The sequence below is a fragment of the Xenopus tropicalis genome, chromosome 6 (genome assembly GCF_000004195.4).
Source record: "Xenopus tropicalis strain Nigerian chromosome 6, UCB_Xtro_10.0, whole genome shotgun sequence".
Taxonomy (NCBI): domain Eukaryota; kingdom Metazoa; phylum Chordata; class Amphibia; order Anura; family Pipidae; genus Xenopus; species Xenopus tropicalis.
This window is the reverse complement of record NC_030682.2, coordinates 111454691-111482477: the sequence shown is the minus strand read 5'-3', so window position 1 is coordinate 111482477 and position 27787 is coordinate 111454691. Positions and strand designations below refer to the sequence as shown.

The following is a 27787-nucleotide window of genomic DNA, read 5'->3' as shown; positions in this document are numbered from 1 at the left end:
TGGCAGGAGGGAAAGGAATGCAGCTCTCCCCCTCTTCCTCCCCCACAAGGCTGTTGTATAGACATTGTGAGAAATGTGAGCAGCGCTTCCCATACTCACCCCCACTCCACACACAGTGGGGTTACCACCCCTACCCACCCCCCTAAGTGGGATCGAAACAAAATTAAAAAGGCCTGAAAAAAAACCTCTTACTATTTAACTACAAGGTTGAACCCAAAAAGCCTAAATAATTTTGACCTAGAGTCAGAGTGAGGGCACAGAAAGTAACAGCTGGAGCTCTCGGTGCCACAGTGCGCAATGATATGCCATTAGCAAACAGCAGCAGCCCTACACAGGCACTACACGCAGCGGGAGAACTTTGGCCCCAGAGAGTATTACTACGCACCATGCCGCCCCAACCCTATCTCTCCCTATGGCACCTAACACTACGAGCTCACAATAAGGCATTGATCTACTCGGCAGCAGTATCGGCCACAGCCTCCGCCCAGGCCCCACCTTCCTGCTCGCTACATGGGAGGGGACAGGTGCAGAGTGTAATGAGGGAAATCAGGGAAGCCAGGCTTGTGTTACTGGTGGAACAGCAGGAGCTGTGCCCATTGCTGGCAGCCATTCCAACAGGAAAGACAGGCAGAACAGCAAGGGCTGGGCAGGGAGACAGTGGAAGTAGCTCGGAGTAGGAACCCCCAGTGCACACGCTAAAGGACAGTGCTACACCGCCTGCCTCTCTCCTCTGCACTACTTTGTCTGCTGATCAGCTGGGAGCCTGGGGGTCTCAGCATGGGGCTGACAGTGACATCCACAGGGACTTCCGTTCTTACCTGGTGCCTCTTACTGATTCTGGTAAGTGGTCGGCCTCTAAACTTTCACCCGGTTATTACCGGTTACAGGGATCATGGGATACTGACTGGATTTGGCTTTGTAACTCTTGTCTGGCCACACGCTAGTCGCAATTACTTGTGCTACTTTGTCGGTGTCGTGCCCGACCTCTTTAAGTAGTTAAGCCATAGATTTGGGGCCATTTGCGTTTTTTAATTGATTATATTTTGTTTCTAAAGAGCGCGCCCTCTTTATACAGGGATCCTAACAAAATGTATCCCTGCTGCTGGCTTGAGTGGGATGCTGGGAACTGTAGTCCAAAACACCTGGAAGGCTGTAGGTTGAAGATCTCAGATTACAACTGTGCTACTACTTTATTAGGCTAGATAGTTCCACTGCTGAAAAGTATCAGTAGATTTCTACTCCCGTCTGTCCGTCCCAACCAGAACCCTTTATTTGTTCTTCCCAATGCCTCTCCCAAGGGCTCTTTCCTAAGAGAAAATATAGTGAGGAATTGGGGGAGAAGTTCAAGCATACAGCCTGCTGGTTAATCAGACTTATTACAGTGATAGCTAAGAATGATACTCATTCAAGTACTTTTAAACAGTAATGTTTTAATTTCTCTCTTCAGTAATATTTACATGGGTTTTACTTTTCTCCTATTCAGTTTTGACTAGTCTGGCTAATGACTGCTCTGGCATGTTGTGAAGTTGGTTACAATTCCATTCATACCACAGGGCTAGAAATATGTTACATTTTCTCATTTAGTATGGGGTCCTGTATATCTCTGGTAATTAGCTTCATTGTCCAAGATTCAATTTTATAGTTAATTTATAGTTGATAATGCCTTTAATCAATTTTTAATCCCCGTATTCTGTTTTAGAGAGAAATGTATCAAAGTGGTAGTTCACCTTTGACTAACTTTGTAATATAATAGTGTTATTGCAGTTGGTCTTCATTTTTTCTGTTTCAGCAGCTATTTGGTTGCTAGGGTCTAGTTTACTCAAGCAACCAGACTGTTTTTAATGAGATCCTGAAAGATGAATAGAAGTGGGCCTGAATAGAAAGAAGTACTTAACCTCACAGAGCAACAGTTTTTCTGTTGCCAGGGTCAGTAACTCATATTTTAAAGGTGAAAAGGTTTACAATAAGAAGGAGAAGAATAACTGAAAAGTTGCTAAGAATAGGACATGCTATATCATCCTTAAAATTACCTCTTCAGTGGCTCATGGTAGCATGGTGACCTATAGTCAAAGAGCCCCTGGCCTAGAATAACCTTTATAAAAGTTGGTCATAACTCTCTTTATTTACAAATTTACTGTAATGTTAGAACTACAGGAATAGGATCTGTTATCTGGAATGTTGGGGAACTGCATAAGGGACCTTACCGTTTGGATAACCATACCTTGTTTACTAAAAATCATTTAAACATTAAATAAACCCCATAGGATTTTTTTCCACCAATATGGATTCATGAAGCTTAGTTGCCATTGAATATATGCTACTGTTTTATTATTACAGAAAAAAGGAAAATCATTTCCAAAAATTCAGAATTATTTGCTTAAAACAAACTCTGTGGGAGATTGCCTTCCTGTTATTTGGATCTTTCTTAACAGGTTTCTGGATAAGAGATCCCATACTTGTATCCGCAGACTCAGGGCGATCAAGCGCATTCACCCTCTCAGAGTTTGTGAACAAAATATTTCATTATTGGATTACCTTACCCCATCCTGTTTAGCAGAGAGAATGCTTGAGGGGAATACAAAATAGTTTCTGCTCTTACCAGATACTTTGTCATTATATCTAATCGCTTCCCCAGTCCCTTTTGTGGGGAAAACTGCATGATACTAAATATTATAATGTAATATAAACAAGCGATGTTTTCATTTAATCTTGAAAAAGAAATGCTTATGTTTATAACATACACAAACGTTCACATGGAATGCTTGGGATCTGGAATGCCTGCAACCAGGGTATCATCATTTGGATCACCATACAACAAGGAACATTTAAACATTAAAAAAGGGTTGTTTTGCAACTAATATTGATTGTTAGTTGCAAAGCAACTCTTGTTGTTATTGATGCTGTTCAGTTACCTTCATGTGCAAGGAAATCAACCAATAAAAAAAATAATTCTTGCCTAAATATGACTATTGAGAATGGTCTTCTTGTATTTCAGTTTTTTTCCATAATGGGTTTGCCCATAATAGATCCCATACCTGTATTGTATTGTGACTTATGAACACCATAGTACATATAGTATTTCTTTAGCTAATAAAACCAAAAACATTTTCTCTAAAAATTAAAATGGTACGTCAGTAGGGCAAATGAGTGTACATACTCTGTATACTGAGCATTTAGTATTTAGAAAAGAATACATGTTTTGCAGGGCTGTTCACTCTTATATAAATACGTTATTCTCATGGCTTCTTTGTTCAATAAATATTTCTTAGCAAAGTACCACAAGCTCCACCATCTTTGTGCACATTTGGCCAACATGGGTTACTTATTCTTTAGACCCACAGGGCATATTGGTTTTTCAGCTACACACTCTGGGTATGATAAAAAAGTAACCAACAGATACAAATTGGTACAATTGCTGAATATGAAAATCCTATGATTGTTCAGTTTTAAACAAAATCTAATCAAAATCATATATTCTGGATTTGTTATGAAATGATCAGAGGTAAATGGGGGGGGGGGGGGGGTTCTGGCATTTGGCATTGGGCTTGGAAGAAATGCTGTGGCCAGAAATTGCAAGGTGTGCCATGCACCTGTGAGCTACCATTGCTTCTCCCACTTACATAACATCCTATAAAAACATATGAAGCAAAGGCTTCTTATCAACTGGCTATATTTCCTTGAAAGATACTAGAAATGTTAATAAAAGGAAACTATTTAAATTATGGGAAAGTAATTATGTAAAACAAAGAAACATTTAGGGCGAAGACACAAAGAGCTACTTAGTAGCAGCCACTTGTCACAGCTTCTAAACACCAGAAAATACCTTGCCATAGACAATACTGAGAATAGCCTCTTCTAAAACACACATATAGACAATTATCAGTAAATGATCAGCATATTCTATTTTTGTAGCCGTGTCAAGTAGCTGCTACTAGTAACTCTGCATGTCTTTACCCTAAGGCTGTGCTGTTATATATTGATTTTCAAACTCAAGTTTGAAAGATGCTGGGAAACTTTGTGAGAACTGCAAATAGACTCTCCCAAGAGCTACTAGTAGAAGCTACTAGTAGAAGCTACTTGTCACGGCTACAAAAATAGAATATGCTGATCATTTACTAAGAATTGTCTGTGTGTTATAGCAGAGGCAATTCTCCGTATTGTCTATGGCAGGGTATTTTCTGGCACACATTTTTTGCCCCATCAGAGGTGTGGGCTAATACTCCAAACAGGGGGAAACTATGGGTTTTTTTTCTAGAAAACCCCCTTCACAAGTGTTGTGCCCCTCCACCATTTGGATGGCCCCTTACATCACTCCCATGCACGTAATGAGCTCTATATGTGAGCAGCCATGTTGGGACGCACTTACTCACATAATGAGTGAGTGCCCCAGCTCGAGTGTGACATCAAATCCCTCTTGGTGCAGGGGACACAGCATTGTGAGGACAGTTTTCTTGTAAAAATAGTGTTTCTCCCACTTCCAGTTGGGAAAACAGTTTTCTATATAATTAAAGCCCTTTAACACTGAATCAGATTATTATTATTTTTTACAATTTAATTTCTTTCTACCAATTCCCCACCCCTCCCCTTCAACATCTCAAGTCCGATGCAGTCCCTAAAATTTTCTTTGCATACTATGGGCAATAGTAAAATGGCATGCCTTTAGTTGGAACACTCACTGTCAAGTTCCACACTCTCTCTGTTTTTTATGGGCAAGCAGCTAAATACACCTGGCAAACATCACTGTTCACATTAACAAGTATGAGCTGAAGGGGTGGAATGGTTGCTGCCTGTGGATTCTGGAGAAGTAAAAATGCAGTTACAAATTGTGCATCAACATAGGTATAATTTCTGCAATACTCTTGTATTTGTGTTTTTTTTTTTTTTTTTTAATTATTTTTTACACTGGCAAACACAGTACTACAGTTTTTGTTGTGATACATCAACATCCGGCATCCTGACTGAAGTGGTTGGTGGATTCCAGCAGAACCTGCCTTAATATCCTGTAATATGATTTGACATGCCAACTGCAAGCTAATACTGATCACCCAACATCAGTGCCAACCTGACATTCTCTTGTTGATAAATGGAAGGAAATCACATCAACATTGTTAAATCATCTTTAGTAAAGTCTTCCCAAAAGTGCAAAGGGAGGACCAGCTTCATATTAATGCCCTTGCGTTGGACAGGCAGTTATTCAGATAATTTGGTAATATAATGTTAATGCCAACGAAACTGCAGATATCATTATCCAATAGCAAATTCTGTGGAAATATGCATTTATGTAACAGCAAATTCAGTTGCCAACCAGCTCAAATAGTTTTGTTATTGCCAAAACACAACTTGGTAGGTTACATCTAAACTGTCACATGGGCAGTTTTTTATCATTGTGGTGCTGTCAGCAAGCCACAAAAAGTGGCCTCCCTTGTACCGAACAGGGAAACATGTTGCCAGTACATTTGCCTCATTTGTGCAAACAGCCGAGTGTTGCTCCAGCACTGAATGGATACCCTGTATCCTACTGGCATAACAGTCATACAAAATGTATTATTCATCTGAAAATGAACAGCCTTAGATTGTTGTGAACACTGATTATTATAAGAATTAATGACAAATAATATAGCAGGAAAGATTAACCTGCTTATTGTTACATGATCAACACTCCCACCATGCTCTGATGGCATAAAAAAAACCCTTTTTTTTTAGTTCTACATTGTGTTTTAGGTGCCTCCTGCACCTGTACATTTGTTGCAAAAGGTTGCAGTTAGTAGATTTAGGGATATAAACACAGGTGCCCTGAGTCTCGGTAAAGTAATTTAACAATTTAGGCTGATGCCACACGTGGCGTTTTTACGCTGCGTATTTTCTAATTCTCTCGGCGGCTGAAAAACGCCTGATATCATCATCCATAGAAATAGCTTGAAAAGACGCGAAGCAAACCACACAATGCGGAAATACGCTAGAAAACGCCTAAGCACGGATTTTTCAAGCGTTGGCTGAAATACGCCAGTACTTGCAAAGCAAGCTATTCCTATGGATACGCAAAGGCAGCTGCCAGACCTAGCGGAAATACGCTGCGTTTTTTGCTATTTCGCACTATTAGCACCATGGCAACAGGATTTGCTTACGTCACCAGTACTAGGCTGAAAAACGCCATGTGTGGCTTGTGCAGCGTTTTTAGGCTGAGAAAAAACGCCGCGTAAAAACGCCACGTGTGGCATCAGCCTTAGCTATTCATTTTAAAAATTCTGATACCATGCTGGTAGAAAAATGAATCATATATGATGTGTATTAATTTGGAGGTTGAGTTATCCGTGCTGAAATAATGATCCTTTTAAGCATATGTTAAAGATTTTAGTTGGGGCATTCTAATAATTTATTTGGCTTGATTTATGAATAGTTAAAAATCTGTAATTATAGTGCAAAGATGCTACTTCTTAGTTGTGCAGCACCTATAGCATAGAGATAGCAAGGAAAATATTATATAATAAATGCATGTTGCAGTGCTCTAGCACTCTGTACTGCAAACTGCAAAGTAGAATGTCAGCTTTGTAAAAGTGTTTACCATTTGACTGCAATACTCATAATGGCTGTATTGAATATGGCCTTTTATTTATTTATACGCAACATGAATATCCTATATATATTCTATATGTTCTCATATCCCCTTTTCAGCTCACTTCCACATCTATAGATGGAGCACTGTTTGCTGTAAGATGTTACACCACACTGGTAACATACACCTCTCTTCCTCAAGGCTCTGTCAGAACTGTAAAAAAAAAAGCCTAATAGCTTTATTCAGAATCTCAGTGTGTAACAAGAGCATAGTTGAGCAAATCAGAAAACAAGATGGGCAAGTTGGAACCTCTCTCATCTCAAATATGAGAAAACGCCTCTTCACTAGAGCATGGTGGAAATGTAGGCTTTACAAACTTGGTTTAAAAAAAAAACAGTAAAGAGTCCAAGTGTGTTACTGATACAAAACATCTAATTTGAAAATTGAATAAATGTTTTTTTTTTTCTTTTCAGCCGGTAGTTGTATTTACAGACACCTGTGAGAAAGTGAAGCTGTATGTACCTTCTGTAATCTATTCTGGACATCTGATTGGCAAAGGTGAGGAGGGAGTCTGCTTGGTATTAACAGCTTGCTTATCTGAGCAGTGACTCTTGAGTTTTGCATGTACACGTGAAAAGGATTTAGGCTAATGGTACACATGCTGGTTTACACACCAGTGGAGAAAAGCAAATCTACTGCGTTCCTTTCCCTGAATGTGTGTGCGCTGACAGGCAGCGTGGATTTCCGTAAGTTCCGAAAGGCTGATCCCGTGCCTGTCAGGGCACACACTCCTGCTAAGAAACTTGTGCCATTAGCTTTAAAGTCTTGCTGAGGTTTACAGATTTAAAAAGGTGGCATTATTTAATCATACACAGACTTGGCACCCAATTGATCCCACAATGGTATCCTATGATCCTGTTTCCTAGTCAGTATCTTATAGGGACCATTAAGATACTAATCTGAAAAATCCATCAGATAAGGAGTGCATCAGCTTTCTATGCACAAACAAACCACAAGACTCGCACACAATTCAGCTGTTGGCCTGTCAAAAATGTATTTCAGTGCTATTTATTCATTTTTATTTGCTTAAGAACATCAGTCAAGCTTACTCTATTAATTCCTATTACACATAAATTTTTATTAAAAATACATACAAATGGAAGCTTATACTCAATAAGGGTTTGGCTGTAGTATTCAGTTTCACTGTAGAGATGGTTTTGAATATTGAAGACAGGGCAGATACTGAAGGATTACTTTTTATTCCAGTTTAAAGGTGGCTACATGTAGATGTAAAGCAGTTCTAGTTTCTGTGTTGGCCGCAATACAATAGAGTGTTGTTATGCTGTGCCTTACTGGGGTCAACTTTTTACTTGTAATATAATGACACTCCATAAATACTGATTAACCTTGTGCCCAAGCCGTTTCCTTTTCTTTTCTTTTTTTTTTTTTTTTTCATAACAGTTTTTTTCCAACATTATGAATTGCATGAATACTGAGCCTTTGTTTTAAAAGAGAACAAGGCCTATAAGTAGAATGAGCCAAAATAACAATATGGGCCATACTACTGATTGTAATATCCTGGCAAGCTAAGTTTCTTTTATTTTTCCTCTGTAGTAAATCTGCGGCATTGTCTGGATTCAGATGCACTTAGTATTCAGTCAAGCAATCCTGATTTCTTGATTTTGGAAGATGGGTCCATTTTTGCACAAAAACGTATTTCACTGGCTGGGAAAACATGGTTTACAATTCGACTCTTGGACTCTGCGACTTTGACTGAGAAAAAAATCCGAGTGAAACTGATAACCAAAACAAAGGTAAATATTAGCTACTTTTTTGTTTTTTCTAAAGTTGTAAATGGGAATTACTATGGCATTGCTGTATGTTATTCATACTGCCAAAACTTGTGGAGACACGGATTTCATAAAGTGAATCCAGAGACTACAATGGCATGTGCTCCGACATCAGCACTGACAAACGACTGTATAAACAAACCACTCCCTTCACCCTCTGAGATAAGAAGCAGCTGAGGCTTCTCGGTGGACCACTGATTTGTTTTTGCTTTGTTTGTAGGGACAGGAAGTAGAATGTGCTTTTTCAAGTTTTCCCCTGTAACTGCAAGAAATAGTAAAACACACAGATAGTTTTTGTCTATTGTTTTAATTAGAAAATAAATCCTGTACAAGTCCTATTTGTTGACCTAATGGTGAAAAGAGGGGCATGCTGTCCATTTAAGGTATTGCCACATGGGGTTGATTCTACATACAAATATAGGCCTAGAATTAGCTAATGCATTGGGCTACAAACACTCCTGTGTCTGCTCCCACTGGTGTTATATCCGCCTGGGTGCAGACACACTGAGCAGAATGTGGCCAAAAATGTTATTCTCATGTGTTCTCTGTTCCAAAGTCCACTCTTGTATGTCTGCACCCAGGCAGAAGCAGTTTCTGTGGGTGCAGACTTATAAACAAGTGGAAACCAGTGGATTGGCTGATTCTCTCTCTGCATTATATGCCTGATGTGGCTGTGCCATTAAAGGAACAGTAACACCAAAAAATGAAAGTGTATAAAAGTAACTAAAATATAATGTGCTGCTGCCCTGCACTGGTAAAAGTTGTGTGTTTACTTCAGAAAGTCTACTATAATTTATATAAATAAGCTGCTATGTAGCCATGGAGGCAGCCATTCAAAGGAGAAAAGGCACAGGCACATAGCAGATAACAGATAAAACACTATTGTATTCTACAGAACTTATCTGTTATCTGCTATGCTGTGCCTTTTCTCCTTTTTTCCAGCTTGAATGGCTGCCCCCGTGGCTACACAGCAGCTTATTATATAAATTATAGTAGTGTTACTGTAGCAAACACACCAGTTTTACCAGTGCAGGGCAACAGTGCATTATATTTTTATTACTTTAAAGCTCATTCATTTTTTAGTGTTACTGTTCCTTTAACACAGTGGTTGAATAACAAAGCAAGGTAAAGGAAACACTTAAAGCATAATACATTTTTTTGTAAGATATAGTTATTTGTGATCTTAGAGCTTAGGAGTAGCTTCAGTATTTACATTATATCACAATAAACTGGGACAGCAGCTCCTCTGGTCTATGGCCTTTTCTGCTGTGGCATATCCTCTTCAGAGCAAGTTGTTTTTTTATCTTGCACCCACCACACCCTTATTAAATTTTTTCAGGATGCAAAAAAGGGTGAAGCCCAGCAGCATATGCATGCCTAGACACATATACATGAGTATAGGAGAAAATTTAAAATGGAAAAAAAAAAATATCAGCATTTGCTATCCATGCCAAGAACTGCTTAGGGCTATTTCTAGTTTAAAAGTGCCAAGAAAGGTGCTAAGCAGGCAATTATATGAATGCCTTTGCTGGCAAAAATTGTTAAATGTGTTAGGGCTTTCAAACAATCCTCACTGAGAACAAGAAAGGGCAATCTTAAGCATTTTGTTTATAGCAAGAAAAATATGGTGAGGTTGCTGTGTGCACCAGAGCACTATTGCAACAGGGGACATAAGCTTTGTTAAATGTGACATGTATACTTGAAACAATAGGTCACACTTTGCACTTTACTGCTCCCTGTACATCAAAAATCTTAATTTTTTAAACTTTAACTGTGATTGTGCTCAAGTTGTGATATACTGGAATTTTTTTCAGACTGCTAAATCAAGATATGCAAGAGAGCTACTGAGACGTTCCAAACGAAGATGGGCTCCTCTACCATTTTCTATTGATGAAGGCTATATTGGACCATTCCCATGTTTTGTACAACAGGTAACATCCAAAAAATGAAGAACTCCTTTCTACAAAATAGTATGTGTGTGTGTGTGTGTGTGTGTGTATATATATATCTATAACAGTAAAAAGTATGCCGCACTCATAGGTCTTAAGGTGCAAAAAAAGAAAATGTTATTAAAAAATTGACTATCATGTTCTTTATACTGCACCCAGGCTTGCTATATTTTTGTTAAATGCAAGTGCCTGCTCCTTTTAGGTTCCTTTATAATAAATATATATATATATATATATATATATATATATATATATATATATATATATATATATATATATAAAAGATTTATTATTATTTTGGTATATATATATATTATATATAAAAAAAGAAACAAAAGGAGCACTCCCTACAAACAATCAACTGCCCCAGGTGCTGGCCAGGAGGATAAAACCACAGCTCACCATCACAGATAGAATAGGGATTGGGTATATATGTGGACCCACAATGTATATAAAGTTCAAATGGCAGGCAAAGGACAAAAGTAGGAGGCATGGGAGATTAGTATGAGCTGCACATTAGTGCGGATGCCGCTGAAGGCACGTCTACCCCTGAAGCAGTAATACACTCACTGCATTTCAGAAGGTATGACAGTCGCAAATGCAGCATATTAGGAGACATAGCAGTCTCAAGTGCAGCCTACTGTAACAACAGCTAGAGTGGAGAATAAGCCGTATGTGTCAGCCCAAGCACTCATTATTAACATAAGGGAATAATAAGGGAATATTGGGTTATCATGCTCAAAGCCATAAAAATAGAATATTGGCGATTGCTACTGCACCCTCGCACAGTCAGGCACAGGGTACAGCTCCATTAGACATAGTTAGGGGCATACAGCAAGTAAACTCTGAGCTAGGTGCACTGGATCGGGGCGCAGGTAAGTACAAAAAAACGCCCAAAGATTTAGGCTTAAAAGGCAGCTAGCGTTCCACTCAATAAAGGACATATCGGAGTTCAACATTGGTACAATGTGCAAAAATAAGTAAAATAAAAATAAAGGTAAATGAAAATAAAAAAAACAGAAAAAATAATAATAAGGTGAACCCCGAGGCACCATCAAATGAGGATGTGTATAAACTGTGAAAAAATATACTTTCAAAAATAAAGTAAAATAAAACAAATGAAAAGCAAGAATATATGTACAACTTATCAGTGCATACTGAGGAAAAAATGCGAATAAGCTAGTAGTCAATGGAAGTACAGAAACTCAAAAGAAAACTGTTCAAATGATAAAGCTTAAGTCATATAAAAATAGAGAAAAAAAATAGAACATACTTAATAAAGGGGTCACTTTGCCCCGCAATAAAGGTTTTTAAAGGGCTTGTTCACCTTTTTTGTAGCTCTGAGTGCCATTTGCATTTTGTTCCCGTGTCTATGAAAACCAATGAAGTTGCGTAAAAAACGAAAGCTGATAAAAATGGTCCTATGAAGCTCTAGCTGAGCAGAGCTGTTTTGTGGCCAAGGTGGTCAGTGAGGGTGCCAAACTGAACATCACATCCCTTCTGTTGCTGATTGCAACATCTTTTTGGTTGCTATGGGTTACTGCTACTGGGCAAAATTATTGCTTTTATTACATATGGGGGTAAGAGACCGACTCATCAAAGTTTAATATGGCTGAAAATCTTGCTCGGCCCCCTAAACAAACTTGAGAGAATGACCCAACTGATTGCTCAGATCTATTGCCCAGTTTGGTTGATTTGATAAATACATTTTATATTTTTTGTATTCAGAATTCTTCTATCCCTGACTAACAATAAGAAAGTGTGGTATGGGATAACAATGAAAAAGTCTTCATGTAGAATATTAATTAAATCCACTTTCCTTAATCAATCTCAAAGCCTGTTATGGGTCAATTGTGATTAGTCATTTCATAAAGATTATTGATAAACCTGTCCCACATTGTGTAAGCATATTAGAAGTCACCTCAGAGTCCTGTGATTTGATCATGTGCCTTTATATGGGACTTGCTGATTTTAATATCCTAATTTTTCACAGTAGGTCTATTCTCCCTCTGTATAATAAACCTTTTAGTAAAAATTGGTATTCCATAATGATTCCTTTAAAGTAAGCAGCAATTTATTTTCTTTTGTTTGTATGTACTTATATGGACTGTAACAATATATTTTGAGAATGCTTGCATTTATATTTCATATAATTCTGTAGATCCAGTCCGACACACAGGAGAACTATACTATCAAATACTCTATATCCGGACCTGGTGTGACCGAAGAACCAATTGGCTTGTTTTCTATAGAACCAGAGACTGGAAATATATTTTATACCAGAAGAGTAGATCGTGAGCAGTATCCAGTTTTCAAAGTAAGTTTTTCTTTCTTTTGTGTAATTTCTTTGCATGTTGCATTTTATATTTTAAAGGGTTGTGTGGATACACATTTCTTTAAAGGAAAACTAAACCCTCCTCCCAAACCTCAGCCCACCTCCACCAGCCATCAAGCTCCCTCCTCACAACTCACAATGTCTATTCCATTCAAAAGTTTCCCTGTGTGAGGACCTGACATAAAACTGAGTTCACAGACGCCATTTCCCCAGTTTATCGGATCTACTGTCAGTTTGCCAATACAGATCTTGCAGGAGCATGCCAGTTGAAGCTAATTCAGGTTAATCTACATGGGAAGATTTGAATGAAGGCAGGTTTGAGGGTTCAGTTCCTCTTTAAATTTGCGGTTATTTCCACAGTTCATTCAGTGTTTTATTTTCAAGCAAAAAATTTTCTGGTGAACAAGTCCCACAGTGGATTTAGCCAAATGCAGCACTGAATCCAAACCTTAATTTCCATATTCAGATTTGAGATAAACAAAAAATTTCACAATCAGTTTTACAAAGCTTTAGGGCTCTGGCACACGGGGAGATTATTCACCCGCGACAAGTTGCCTTGAGAGGAAACTTCTGCGATTTCACTGAAATCGCGCCGCCGCGTATGCCATCCCACTGGCGATTTAAATTTTTGGTGGTGGGATGGCATTTTGGGGAGATTAGTCGCCCACGTGTGCCAGAGCCCTTAAAGTCATTGTGACTTAAAAATATTCTGTCCAAAGCCTAAGGGTTTAGATAACAAAGCTCCAAGCTTTTTGGTCTTTAAAGGGTCAGTAACACCTTCCAAAATCCCTATGGAATGTTAACATATCTCTTTGTCTTCCATATAAGGTTCTGTAGGTTAGTTTCTGTGGGGCCCTAATGTGTGTCTATAATATTCAAATTGCCTGGATCCCTTTATATTTTGTAAAGTTTTCAATAAACAACATAAAAACCTTTCTAACCCTTCTAATGTGCCTGCTCCTATTGTTCACTTCCTATGTGAATAATGAACTGTTCTGTATCTATGGATAATCGTGTGCATTTGTTCTGTTCAGTTTGTTTAGAATTTTCTTTTCTTTTGTCCTTGATATTCAGTTAATTGGCTTTGCAAAAACTTTGGATGGCTATTCACCAGAAATTCCCTTAAATATAATAATCAAAGTTGAAGACACCAATGATAATCCACCTATATTTGTAGAAGAATCATTTTGTATTGAAGTTCCTGAACACACAAAACAAGGTAGGTACTTTTAATATATATTGATATAAATCAATAAATGAACTAAATTTAAAGAGCTCAAATGTTAAAAATGCGTTTTTTTTTTTGTTTTGTTTTTTTAAAGTTTGCATTGAAAGGGCAGTTAAAGGACAATTAAACATTACATGCACAGCATGAATACCTCTTTAAAACAGAATGAGATTGCTTACTTTCATATCTACTTTCCTTTCCCTTTCCTTAGTAAATTTGAATAAACCCTATTGTTTCAGCCCCTTCCCTAGCATCAGCCTCTTAACTTGCCAGTGTTGGCCCAGGTGCAGGCACACATAGTGGATATCTGCTCTGATATGCATACTCTCACGTTTTTTTGCTGATATCTGCCACATGTACCTGCCTCCGGGCTGACACAATGGTTACGGGTGCAGGCGAGGCAAGGGGCTTATGCCAGTGGAGGGGCTGATCCTTGGCTTACGTGGCATCAACCTTATATTTATAGCTGCTGCATTTTCTCTGCTGTGCTATTATTGTCACTTTGTGTTGTTTGTTTATAAACATTACCTGAGTGGTGACACAAAGGTTTGGGGAGTGGTTCAGTAATGAATATACCCATTAATATCTGAAGTGCAAAAGTTGATATATGTAGGTGTGGGGCTTACAGGCAAAAGATGATAATGCTATTTCAAATCTCACTTTGTTTTTTTCTGTATCTTATTTAGGTGTAATAATAGGAAGAGTCAAGGCTTTGGACAAGGATGAACCCAATACCCTGCACACTACCCTAAGATACAGTATTATTTCACAGACTCCTCCATCACCTGTAATGTTTGCTCTTCATCCAGAGGCTGGGATTATCACTACAACCTCAAACAGACTTGATAGAGAGGTACCCTTTCTTTTCATTAATCAAGCGGTATGAAAATATTTTTCAAGCTGAGGCATAGGTATAGCTGAGGTATATATATTATTTACTAAAGTTTTTCTCCCCTAGTTATTATATATAGGGTTTCTGGTTTCTTCCAGAAGGCATACAAAAACAGGCAAAGCATGAAATCCACTAAATATTGTTTGAGAGAATTACTTGCAGAAACTATTATAGTTCTCATGGATGTTTTTTTGTTTTTTTTGCTCACCATTAGAATTGTAGGGTCAGGGGGCACGTGCCCCAGACCCACAACTTGGGGAGGTAATACATACTCAGGATACACATACTATGGGATCTTTGAGTGCTTTCCATGCCCCTTATATTTGGAATGCCCTCCCCGATTTCCTCCGGCGAGAATCCTCCCTCAGTCTTTTTAAATCTAAACTTAAAGACTACCTTTTGGAGCACTCACCCAGCACCTGATCTGGGAACTGGCACTTATATTGTAGTGTCACCCACTGTGACCTACAGTACTTACATTTGCCCATTTGTGTCTGTTAGTTACCCCTCCCATATAGATTGTAAGCTCTAAGGGGCAGGGACCTCGTTCATCTTGTTTCTGACTCTTATTGCTACTGTACCTTGTATTTATTTGTATTTATTGTTGTACTTTGTATTTATCCATTTGTATTAATGTAGTTTGTATTAATGTATTCTACTGTACAGCGCTGCGTACATAAGTAGCGCTTTATACATCCTGAGTAAAATCATTCTTGATGCCAGATTTCCATAGACTTTATAAAAGCAGGGTTCCCGTCAGTCCTGTTGAATCAGCTAGTTGCCTTGTCATCTTGTGATCCGTATTTCTAAGGAGCTGTCTCAAGTATTGCAGACTGTAGGTGATGTGATAACTTAACAGCAAGTTTCATGGTACCTATCATTAGTAGCAACTTGTGGCTTTTCTTAAAGGGTTTGTAGCCTATTTGCCCTGCAGCAGCAGGGAGTTGCCTCCTTTCTCATCTGTCTATCCTGAAAAACCAGATGCCGAACCCTCAATAATAAAGGGTGTAAAGGGACTCATCGACTGTTCTTGAACAGCAGAGTTAAGGGGCTTTGGCCATAGTGGATTGACTTTAGAGTAACAGCATGCTTAATATGTGAGGATGAGAGATGAGCAGTGACTGACCAGCTACATTGCAGCAGCAATTCATAACACAAATATATTATGTTATAAAGGGAGAGGCAGGGAAAGGCATAAGAGGCATGTGCCTAGAGTGCAATAGAGAGGGGGTGCTAGGCATGTACCTCATCTTCCTCCCTACTCCTAGTTCAGCTCATATACCTGCCTACACCTAGTGGGGAGGGGCACCCACTTGTCACCATTGCACATTGCAACGCCACTCCTGATCATCACCCTTTCCACAAAAGCAGTGGGGCTTGTCTATCATACCCTTATAATTTGGCCTGGCACTCATTTCTATGATTGTTTCCCCTCTATTTTAGTGATTAGAAGAATATCGCCAACAACTTAGATTAATTATGCCAGTTAACAGACCCCACACAAGTTTATATAAAATTGTGGCTGTTAAATTTAGACTAAATGTCCTATGGCCGCCTATGGTACATGTATATTTGTTTTCTAAAAATCAGCTGATTCTTTATTTTGGTGATGTGTGTTGTGCTTTATTAACATATTGGTGCTTTTAGTTCTTTAACTAAAATGTTTTTATTTCTTTATTATATTTAAGATTGCAGATTCTTACGTCCTTATCATTGAATGTCGGGATATGCCTGGGCAGCGTTCATTTTTGTCCTCAACTGGAACAGTATCCATTACAGTTACAGATGTTAATGACAATGCACCCACTTTTGTACAAAAGTCTGTAAGTTGTGTTAATAGTAATTTTTCTCTAAAATTCCATATCAAAATCCTATGTTTTATTCTAGTATTGTCCAGTCGATAAGCCTGATGCTATATAAAAGGGGAAGTATAATTTAAAAATTAATTTTGTATTTGTGACTATAAGTAATTTTGAAATGTTTTGTAGTGTGGAGCAATGTTAAGGAAACATGGTTTTGAAAGCACTTCTGTGCTTGAACAAGAAACTATTATCAAAATGTTACGTCTCCCTTCTCTTACAAAGCAGCAGTTGTGTAATGCTTTACAGCTATGATTCTAGCTATCTTTACAACAGTATATTTAGACTGTTGTTGGTCCTAGTTCCTGTTTGAAATCCATTGTTAACATCTCCTCAACATGTTAACTCCTTACCAAAATTAGTAGACTCAATGTGAAGACCATAGCTTACAGTTGTAAAATGACACAAGAGTCATTAGGGCTGAGTGACAGGGAGGAAGGTGTGTTAGTCAGTTAAATTAGTAACTAAAGCAAAAACAGGTGGGCTGAGCAAGTGGGGGAAGGGCAGAGAAGAAGAATGGAACATAATTAAAAGGTAGAGGGTGGGAGAATTTGTAGCAGAGTATAAAATGGAAAAAAATTATGGGCAGAAAATCAAGGGAGGCATTAATATGTAATGTGAGGAGTGACCTGTATGTTATTTGGACATGCAGTGTGTGTGTGTGTGCTCATGTAAAATGATTTGCCATTGATTACATTTTGAGAAGCTTAGTGGGTTTAGAAATCGCAAGCCTGCAAGCTGGCAAGTAGTAACTCCGTGCCAAATGCTATTTCCATTGTACATTGCCTTTAATAAATTTATTTTTCTTCACAGTACCAGGTAGAAGTTAATGAAAATGAAAGCGGAATGGTCATCTTATGCATACCTATAACCGACAGTGACCTGCACGACTCTCCCAACTGGAGAGCTAAGTATTACATCACTCAGGGAAATGAGAAAGGATATTTCAGCATAAGTACAGATCCAAAAACCAACAATGGATGTATTAAGGTTGAAAAGGTACATATTCATGAGATATTTCTAAACCAGACATGTAATGTAAAAGTTTCACTACTGTGTGATTTGTATATCAAGAACCACAGCAGCAATGTATTTAAATTGCATCTCTGTACTTCTGAAATGTTAAACATTGGTAGGTGAAGAAAATATCTTATGTACATAAATCACCTGTGACCCCTTTGTACAGGGGGATTTGCCAAGTTTAAAGTTAAGGCAAGGTATTGTTTGGCCATATATTGCTTTTGACCATAGAACTGCAAGGCCTGCAGGTCTATGAACAGTCTTGAATAGGACATTCATGTGGTTCTAAGGCATGGTGGGCTTACAGTCCTGCCCCACTCTGATGTGAGGGCATTTTTACTCCCCATAGTTTACAGACTGCACTTTGGTTTTCTAGCCACTAAATTACGAAGAAGCAAAAAGGATTCAAATACTGGTGGGAGTCACAAATGAGGTTGATGTTATAAACTTTTCGGGAGTGAAAAGTTCTGGCATGAGCACCATCCCTGTTATCATAATTGTTAAAGACGTTGATGAAGGACCTGAGTTTATACCAACTGTCAAAGAAATAAGAGTTAGAGAAAACACGCCGATAGGGACTGAAATATATACATGTCAAGCAAGAGACCCAGAAACAAAGAGCAAAGAAGGCATACGGTGAGTACAGTGCAGCCATTTATAACACATTCTTACTTATGTTTTAAAATAATCATATTACTAGTAGCCGATTTTGGTTTTGATCTTGATAAGTGGGACAGAAAGATATAAAAGCCTGTCTGTGCAATGGAAGATAAACCTGTTTTATAGCCAACTACAAGCAGCAATTAAAGGACCATAAAACTGAAAAAACATTGTGGGTGGGGTGCTGTGAATAATGTCGACTTTTAATTTTGTACAACTAGACAGCCCCCTTTTTTCTGATGCCACACTATTATCTTGATTGCTTTCCCAGGAATCCATTGTAACTGTCCTGGACAGGCACATTTGGAGTATACTATAGCGCAGCGAGGCTCAGAAAAAGGCTGTACATTTGTTTTAAAGAGGAGCAAGATGATTGTAGTCACTGAGGTTGCCTAATAAATTGGCACCCCCAAGTGAATTTTACTTTTTTGTTCTTTAATCAGCCAGTGTTACAAAGGCCTTATAAGGTTTATGCAATAAAAGGTGCAATTTTTTTATTGCTATTGGTCACTGCACCTGAGCAAACTTTGTCTTTTACTACATATGGGGGTATGCCTCACCTATGCAGCCCAATGGCTGACACATGCTTCTATATTAACTCTTGGCCCTCTCCTGTTAATTGTCTCTTTAAGAAGTCAACAGGTATAATGGTATGATGCTGTTTGGAGAGTGGCCAATCAAGCAGGCCCATAAAATGACCTCTTCTTCACCATAAAACTCTACCAATATAAGTACGGTACATATGTTCAGGAAAATCTGATTGTGTAATAACCCTTCAGTAGACTGAAAGTACAATGTACCTTACATACGTTATTGTCTTTACAGGTTTATGAAACAGTTAGATATGCTAAACTGGGTGAATGTCGATGCAACAACCTGTCGGATAACACTGGCCAGAATCCTGGATTATGAAACCGATCAGTCACTGAGACACCAGCAAAATGTGACTATCATTGGGGTGGATCAGAGTAAGTAGCATCTACTTTCCACCTGAACCCAAAAGACTAAATTGCCAATGTTGCAAACAGCAGTGCACCTGGACCTTTAAACATATTCTGTTTCTGCATATAGGTGGCAAGACTGGTACTGGCACAATTATAATACATCTGGAAGATGTTAATGATAACTATCCAAACATTTCAAGGGCTGACACAACTATTTGCCAAAATGGCAGGACCTATAGCCTGGTTATGGCCGAAGACCGAGATGGAGTTCCGAACTCTGCACCTTTCATATTCAGAATTGATTCTAGCAATAACCCTGACCTACAAAATCAGTTTAAAGTAGAAAGAATTAATGGTAAGCCACATGCCCTAGTGAAGCACTGACATCTATTGCACCTATTTAACAGTTATTCAAATAGGTATCTCACTTCTCTTTTCCTCTTACAGATACAGCCATTTATATAAGAGCCGATGGTGTTCCAGATGGAGATTACCAAATTCCGCTAATTGTTACAGATCAGCAAGGCTACGGCCAAACACAGATTATGAGGATTAAGAAGTGCTATTGCCCAGATAATATTAACTGTGCTGGTTTTCTGGACGGCAAAAAAGGCATCTTTGCTGCTCTTGGTGGATGGGCTATTCTAGTGATGGTGCTGTCTGCATTGCTCTTTGCTCTGCTCTTATGTAAGTGTTCAGTTATTTTTGTATTCTGTTTGTCAGGATGAGCACTTTTAGTTTATAAATTCAGTTGGGCTTCCCCTTAAATTGTGTACACTGTGAAGCAAAGACAATATTTTTGCATCCTTTGCCCCCTTTTTGGGGCCCAGCCAGTAACCCATAAAGATGTAAGAGATGCATAAAGGGGCCTGTTTATCATACTGCGTAAACCAATTAACACTAGAAACAGTGTAAAAAGTTGTGAAAAATAAAAGACCTTGTGTAATCCATTAAAGTAAAATTCAAGCAGCATGTAAGTTTTGGTGGGAATTTTTTTTTATGTTATGCCGCACTATGTTGTGAAGTTCAAAGTATTTCAGTTAGATATTTTTTTTTACATATCTTAATAAATATGTATCATGGAGCTTATTTACTAGATGGGTGCTAAATTGTATCAGAGTTGTTTCCAGCAACAACCAGATCTTTGCATTCATTTTCTAAGTGATAGTACACAGATCAAAACAAGTTGGTGAAGATCCCTGCCTTGAATAAAACAGTGGGGCAATTTTGTGCATGTGTGGCTCAAATTTTTTTTTTAATTTTTTTTCCTGTCTCCTTAACGTAGGTGGTTTGTGTGCTTGCCTCTGTGGCGCTGCTGCTACAAAGGGTAAAAAGAGTTTTCCTGATGATTCAGCACAACAAAATCTAATTGTAACCAACACAGAGGCACCAGGAGCAGACGTGATGGTAAATAAACTATGTATCTGCCATGTGTTCATATGGGGTTGCTATTGTTCCATATCTGTAGATATAGTAAATTCTGTTAGCCTTTTATTTTCCTAGCATGCCATAGATATGGTGTATTTTTTGTTACAAAAAACATTATTTTACTGTATCTCACATATTATTGTCTTTTGGTTTTGTTTCTTGACACTTTTTATCTATTTCCTTTCCCTTTTCCTTAGGATTCAAATTTCAAAATTCCTGTTCATGTAACAAATGCCCACCTTAGTGGAAATGCTCCATCTGTCTCAGGTGGCAAAGGACAAGGGGGACAAAGTGGAAGCCAGGTTATACAACAAACTGTCCATACAAGAAAAAGCACAGGGCAACTAAACACTGTGGAGGATAACAGGGGTGTCTATACCTTAACTTCTATGGGAGGAGGAGGAGGACAACAGTTGTTTGATGCAAACAGAGTTAACTATTCAGATTGGCACAGTTTTATGCACACCCAGCTTGATGAAGTAAGTATTTTCATTTTCTAGTTCAGACTAGAAAACTCTGGCAATTCTGGTGTTGCTTTGGAAATCAAGTGTGTTTCAAATCAAAAGGTGCCAAGGGAAGACATGTCCTTTACAAAATGTATCCGTTAATTAAGCTGCTCTAGCAGAATTTTGCACTGAAATCTGTTTTTAAAGAGCAAACTGATTTTTTTATATATTTAATTTTGAAATTTGATGTGGGGCTAGCCATTTTCCCAGGTGCACTCAGCCACGTGACTTGTGCTCTGATAAACTTCAGTCACACCTTACTGCTGTGCTGCAGGTTGCAGTGATATCACCCACCCCCAGCAGCCAATCAGCAGAAACATGTGAAGGTAACAAGATAACAGCTCTCTGACAACCAAAACCAAGTCCAGCCATCACTCCTCCAGTTACATTGAGTAGGAGAAACAATAGGTTACCTAAAAGCAGTTCTGTTGTGCAATGCTGGCTATTTTTGAAAGCTCAGGATCAGGCACAATGGACTGAGATGGCTGCCTACACGCCAATATTACAGCTTAAAAAATACATTTATTGGTCCAAGAATAAAGTTTTAAATGGTAGAATGAATTATTTGCAATGTACACAGTGTAATTTATTAATAAAAACTTATTAACACCATAAAATCACGACAGATTTTGACCTAGATTTGACAACACTGACCAGGTGACTGACCTAGTGACACTAACAGCAAGTCAGACTATACAGGGAGCTAGCATTTGTCTTTTTAAAGCAAAGGGAAACCTATTCACCTATCAAGTCACTGATCACTTGACAAATGGGGGTCATATAATAACTTGGGCACATTAGACCTTGTTACTACTCAGTTATCTTTCTTTAGAGAGATAAAGAGAGAGAGATTTTTTTTTTAAATTGCCCTCCTAGTCCTTTCTGACTAAGGGCTTTGCAGCACAGGCAGGGGCCAGATCTGGGTTACTAGAACTGGAGCTCCTGTTATTACATTACCCCTATAGTCTGCTGTAGGAGGGCACCTTAGTAACACTGAACTGCAGCACAAAGGGGGGCATTTACAATGATGGGCCTTATAATTTATATAGAAATACTGACAAACATTGGGAGTACAAATATTACCAACTATCTGTGTACCAGAATCATGATTTGCTTTTAGCTTTAATTAAGCTGTGTTAACTGATCTCGGTGTGTTTCCTCCCACAGAAATTATACATGTGCGGACAGAATGAGGAGCAACAACATGGCGATGATTATGTTCTGTCCTACAATTTTGAAGGAAAAGGGTCTGCGGCAGGATCTGTTGGATGCTGCAGTGATTTTCGAGATGAGGACAAAATGGACTTTTTAAATCATTTAGAGCCAAAGTTCAGGACATTAGCAGAAGTTTGTAGAAAAAAGTAAACGTTTCACCAAATATTGAGGAAACAGCTGTAAACCATTGAATTCCTGTACATAAAGTAACCTCAGTAAGTTTGGGGTTTGTTTAGGTTACCATCCATGAAAACAAGTCTGCTGAATTAAAGGGGAATTCAGCATTTTTCAAGGCTGCGCCATCTTGTTATTTCCAAGAACAACATTTTGCATTCATTTAAGTAACTCTTTAAGTAACCCATTGCTTTACTTTTCTACTTCTCTTAAGAAATTAAAAACATTATCTGGTTATTGGAGGGAAGTGATGATGTCAGGATTCAGGGATTCAGGTTGCACAGATAGATTTGTATTTTTTAATCAGGGTATTCCTGTTCCCCAAATTGTGCATTGGTTCTATCCAATGCTACTCCTGTTCACTGAACCAGGCAGAACCAAACAAATGATGTATGGTTACCTACTATTGTAAAAAAAACATATTTAAAGGACAAGGAAAGGTAAAATCATGGGGGAGGGTGGTTCCAAGTTCTGAGGCATTCCGACCTCAGTGATCCTGGACCTCTTCAAAAAAAAGTCCGCCAGCCTGGGGTACTGTTTTTTGAATCACCGCACTGCCATATTGTTCCAGAATCCCCTGTGCCTCCCTGAGCAACTATATGCACAGTACAGAAATCACAAGCACATCATGTGGTGGTGCAGAAAAAGTATTCCGAGCCAGTGCATTTTTTTGTAGTGGAGGAGCTCCAGCCTGGGGTCAGGGGTAAATCAAATCATTGGGGGTGTTTAACAACTTCTTCTCTTTTAAATAAATAAGCTCTTTTATAGCAGCGGAGTCTGCTATACCGCTTCTACTAGTAGCACATACCAGATGAGCTGTTTTTGGTATCTAAGTGCTGTTAAACAGCAGTCAGGTGTCATTCATGGCTTTTTATATACCTTCATGGTCAAACAGTTCTTATACTGTATTAGACTGTTGCTTCCATGACATTTTTATTATTTGAATTGCTGAACTGCAATATGTAAATGTACAGAAAGTGTTTTAGGTTTGGTGTTACTTGTCCTAAACTGCTGCAGTGATACAGTGATCCAGCCAAGCTGTCTTAGAATACCTTTACATAGACCATTAATTACATTTATTGCAAACTTCATTTTTAATCTTCTGCAGCTACTACTATTAGCCGCTCTCAAAGTGCCAGTTGTACCGTCACTCCTGTGCTTTGGTACATACTCAGACATTCGCAGCTCACACCTAAGTGTATATACTGTTTGTGCAAGCAGTGCAGTGTGCTTTACTGTGTCCCTGCTAAAACCTACAAAGCACATTGTTAGCAGGGACCAGTTGAAAAGAACATCCTTTTGTAGTGCTTATTGTCTTTATTTTTTAACCGGCACGTCCTATTTGTAAAAGTGTAAATAATGTTTTGTAACACCCTTCCTTTTGTTGGCATGATGTGCCGTTTGCAGTGTTTAATATATGTTCTATGTAAAATTTTTGGTACAATGTCAGGTATCTCTTTTCTGTAAATGCACTTTTTCTGCTGGTGGGCTTTACATATAGTTGGTTAAATTATAGACTATTGTTGCACATCATCATGGGTTTTAAATATTGCAGAACTTTGCTGATCTTTCTTAATTTTTCTTAGCTATCTTGTACTTCAGTTTAGTTTAAATACCAGGGCACACCTGTCTATACATCTGCTTATTTTATAATGCTTAAAGGTCTGACTCAGTGTTCTTGTTTATTCTTGTGTCTACACTGCTTGTGCTTTTATTAAAGCTTCAAATGCCTTTTATAGGTGCATACCTGTTTGGTGGGACAGTCCTCATTTGCAGACCACAAAGGCCAGATGTTGCATGGGGGGAGTTTGGCATATATCGGGGTTTGTCTGGTGGAACTGGACATAATTGGGCCCATACTGTCGCAACTTTCCAGATAATTATATTGGGGGTTATGGAGACAGAATTGGTAATTCTTTTGCCAATACTCCCAGTGGGTCCATAAGCCTAATGCCACACAAGGCGATTCAAGAACCACACACATGTGGCAGTAGCCTTATGTGGGGGTCCTCATGTTGATTGTCTTTTTTTTTTTTTTTTTTTTAACTTAAGTGTGCATTGGCAAAGACGGAGGAGGCATCATTTTTTGGCTGTATCACTAATTCAACACAGTTTGCTAAAAGAACCAGCAGTTGTACTGTTAGCCATACTGTACACTTTCAGATTCAAACCCTCAGCCCACATAGTGTTAACCCACCCACAAACCCACAGCTACAGGATTGCTTTGTGATCGTGTAATTGTACGGTTGGCTCCGAGAGTACAGTTCTACTACTCCCTGCCATTATTGTTGCTGTAATTACTTTTGGGTGGTGGGGAGCCTGTCTTTTGTTTATTAAAGCTGAATTTGTGACGACTTTGGTCATGTTAATAAAACAATGCATTGTTGGATATGTTTTCAAACCCTTTTAAATAGGTGAAAAGAAACTTTAAAAATGAATTATAAATCTGTATTTAAAGCAGCATCACAAGCATATTCTTTTTAGGCTTTCTAAACTAAAAAGCCATTGCCATTTTAGTGTTAACAAATGTTTAAAAGAGATAAAACTGTTATTCTATGAGCAATATTTATGTTGGCCATAGTTGCCAAACACAAGCATCAAAGTGTCCCCACCCCCAACCTCCTCCTATGAGAGTTTGTGTGGAAATGTTGCCACGCCCTTATACAAGCGCAGCACAGGGCCACACCCGTTTCCAGCTGAAATAAATGGTGAGGCATATGCACTAAGGGGTGCAAGAGTAATTTACAATGCCCTACACAGTGAGCAAAGTGGAAAAAAAAATGGCAAAAGTGTTTGTTATAAAATAGATTCTGCAGATATATCACAATGAAATGAAACCCTGTATACACAAACCATGACTACTTTTAATAGTCATACTATTATCTAGTATTTCATTTATAGTTTTTGTGCAATTTAGAACAATTGAATTTTTTACACTGGCATGGAAAATGTACATTTTGGTGCATTACACAAAGCAGTATGATCAGTGCTATAAGGAGTTGCTACCAAGACAATGCAGATTGATTTTATTTGCCCCTTAGAACTGATCTAACTGCTCATAGACCCTCATACCTGTGTATGATTTGGGGCAATTAATGCAATTAATGTACGTTGCATTGTCAAGAATAAAAATAAATCCTTATGTGCTGTAAGCCTTACCCCATTCCTGCCCTCTGATCCTCTGATCTTGCCACACTGGGAGCACATTGGAAAAGTCAAATCTATGGTGCCAGCAGTCAGGTGCTTGAGAGCAGACTATGATCTACAGCAGGCAAGCAGCTAAATAATCACATTTTCTTTGACCTTGTCCTAACTTGCTGCCTCGGCTGTAGCCGGAAAGCATGACTAGATTAATAGCTTTTTCACAGGCAGGTTTTATTCAAGTAATTTAATTATAATACATGGCTGAATAGTATTAAAAAGTACAGTTACTGTGTTACATCATTTCGCACTTGGATACTGTTTTAGCTTTACTTTCCTGCTTCAGGAAATGATTTCTTTCTAAGACACCCTGTTTGCAGTAGTAGAGTCCCCCAATATTTATGCTAGGACTGGGTGGGTTGGAAGATGGGTGGCTGTTTGCTTTCTCATATGGAAGCATGCAACCACCCAACTTCTATTAATTCATTTGTGAATTGGACCAGAAATTTCAAGAAGCTGGGGGGGCCAGCTTGGGGGGTTAGTTTTGTGAAACAGTTATCCCTGTTATTCAGTTACTATTATTTAGGCAAGAAAAAAAGGTGTCATTATCCCTTTGAATATATTAGAAAAAAAGTAGGTTTATAAAAATACACTACATTACGCACATCGGATCTGTAGTTCTTGTGAAATGCTTTAATTGTCAATTATTAATTTTTTTGTATACAGTATATTGTATCTTTTTGTGGAACATTTTTAAAGGGCACAGTATGGACCAGTTTTTACCATAATGAAATATTTGCCTTGTTTGTAAAAACAACGAGATTTTGATTGTGGACATGTTGCCATTCAGGTGATGATCACAATGGTAATGATTACTGACCAGACACATGAATGCCCCCCTCCACCCCCAAGTCTGACTGATCCACTTATTAAGACAGACACTGGATCTGGGCCCACTTATTTTAAAGCCAAATCAACGACTCCTGGAGTTTGGGACCAAGCAGCAGGTCTGTCTGTCTGTACCCGCTTTAACCTGTGTACAATTCTATTTGCAGAAGCTGTTCTAAATTCATTCACCACAGGTGCCTTTATTTGTAGTTTATAGGTTGCCAAAGGTAAATATGAGAGAGAGATGAAATTGGTGATGAAAGAATAACAAGAATGTTTCTATGTAGAATTGTGCTGCAATATTTTTAAATAAAGACACAAAATTCTGGTAATTATGGTTCTTTATCATTCTGTCCTTTTCTTTGATGCAGTTCATTTTTTATTTTTGAATAACATATAATCATATTTGAAAAACAATCTCATGGGACAATGACATTTTTAGCTGACACCTAGCGCTGTAATGCGAGATCGTTTGCTTAACGCTTCAGTGATTTTTGCCCAAAACGATACCTGGTTTTAAAGGCTTATTTTTTGACAAACAACATAGACAGCATCTGTGGTTACAATTAACATAGTGAATATGTTCATATAAGAAAAACCCTCTGTTTGGATTAACTATGAATGGAAAAGGCATCTTTGCTACGGTGTGCCATATCTTAGAGAAGAACTATAGCCATCTGTGACATAAAGTCCTTAGATAAAGGGCACTGGTATCCTAACCCTTTATTTTTATTATTTTAGCTATGTGTTTTTTTAATTTTTTTTATTGAGCAAATTATTGTTGTTTTACATTAAAAGAGTTATAGAATGTACTGTATATAACATATAAGGAAGAGAGAGAGACAAATAATTATACAATGTGCAAGTTTTGGTGAAGACTAAGCCACATTTAAATGTAAAAAGAGCAAGAGCATAAAAAAGTGTTCTACTTGGCGATTCGGCAGCCCCTATGTGGACTGGCAGCCTACAGGAGGCTCTGTATTTTTATGCAACCGAAACTTGCCCAAAAGCCAGGAATTCAAAAATAAGCACCTGCTTTGAGGCCACTGAGAGCAACATCCAAGGGGTTGGGGAGCAACATGTTGCTCACGAGCCACTGGTTGAGGATCACTGGACTAAGGGATCAGAAGCTTACATTTACCAAG

The 27787-nt window shown here is 38.3% G+C and overlaps 1 protein-coding gene across 1 annotated transcript; it reads left to right on the top strand.

The window, feature by feature from the left end:
• The first annotated feature begins 367 nt into the window (after positions 1 to 367).
• dsc3 (desmocollin 3) lies at positions 368 to 22725 on the top strand. The gene is given in 16 exon segments (NM_001128664.1): positions 368 to 840; positions 7027 to 7111; positions 8168 to 8367; positions 10218 to 10334; positions 12514 to 12669; positions 13762 to 13906; positions 14602 to 14768; positions 16496 to 16630; positions 17480 to 17665; positions 18063 to 18322; positions 19172 to 19314; positions 19418 to 19645; positions 19738 to 19977; positions 20576 to 20697; positions 20916 to 21197; positions 22392 to 22725. Coding segments are annotated over 16 exon segments (2727 nt in total). The 5' UTR covers positions 368 to 777; the 3' UTR covers positions 22590 to 22725.
• Positions 22726 to 27787: the final 5062 nt, after the last annotated feature.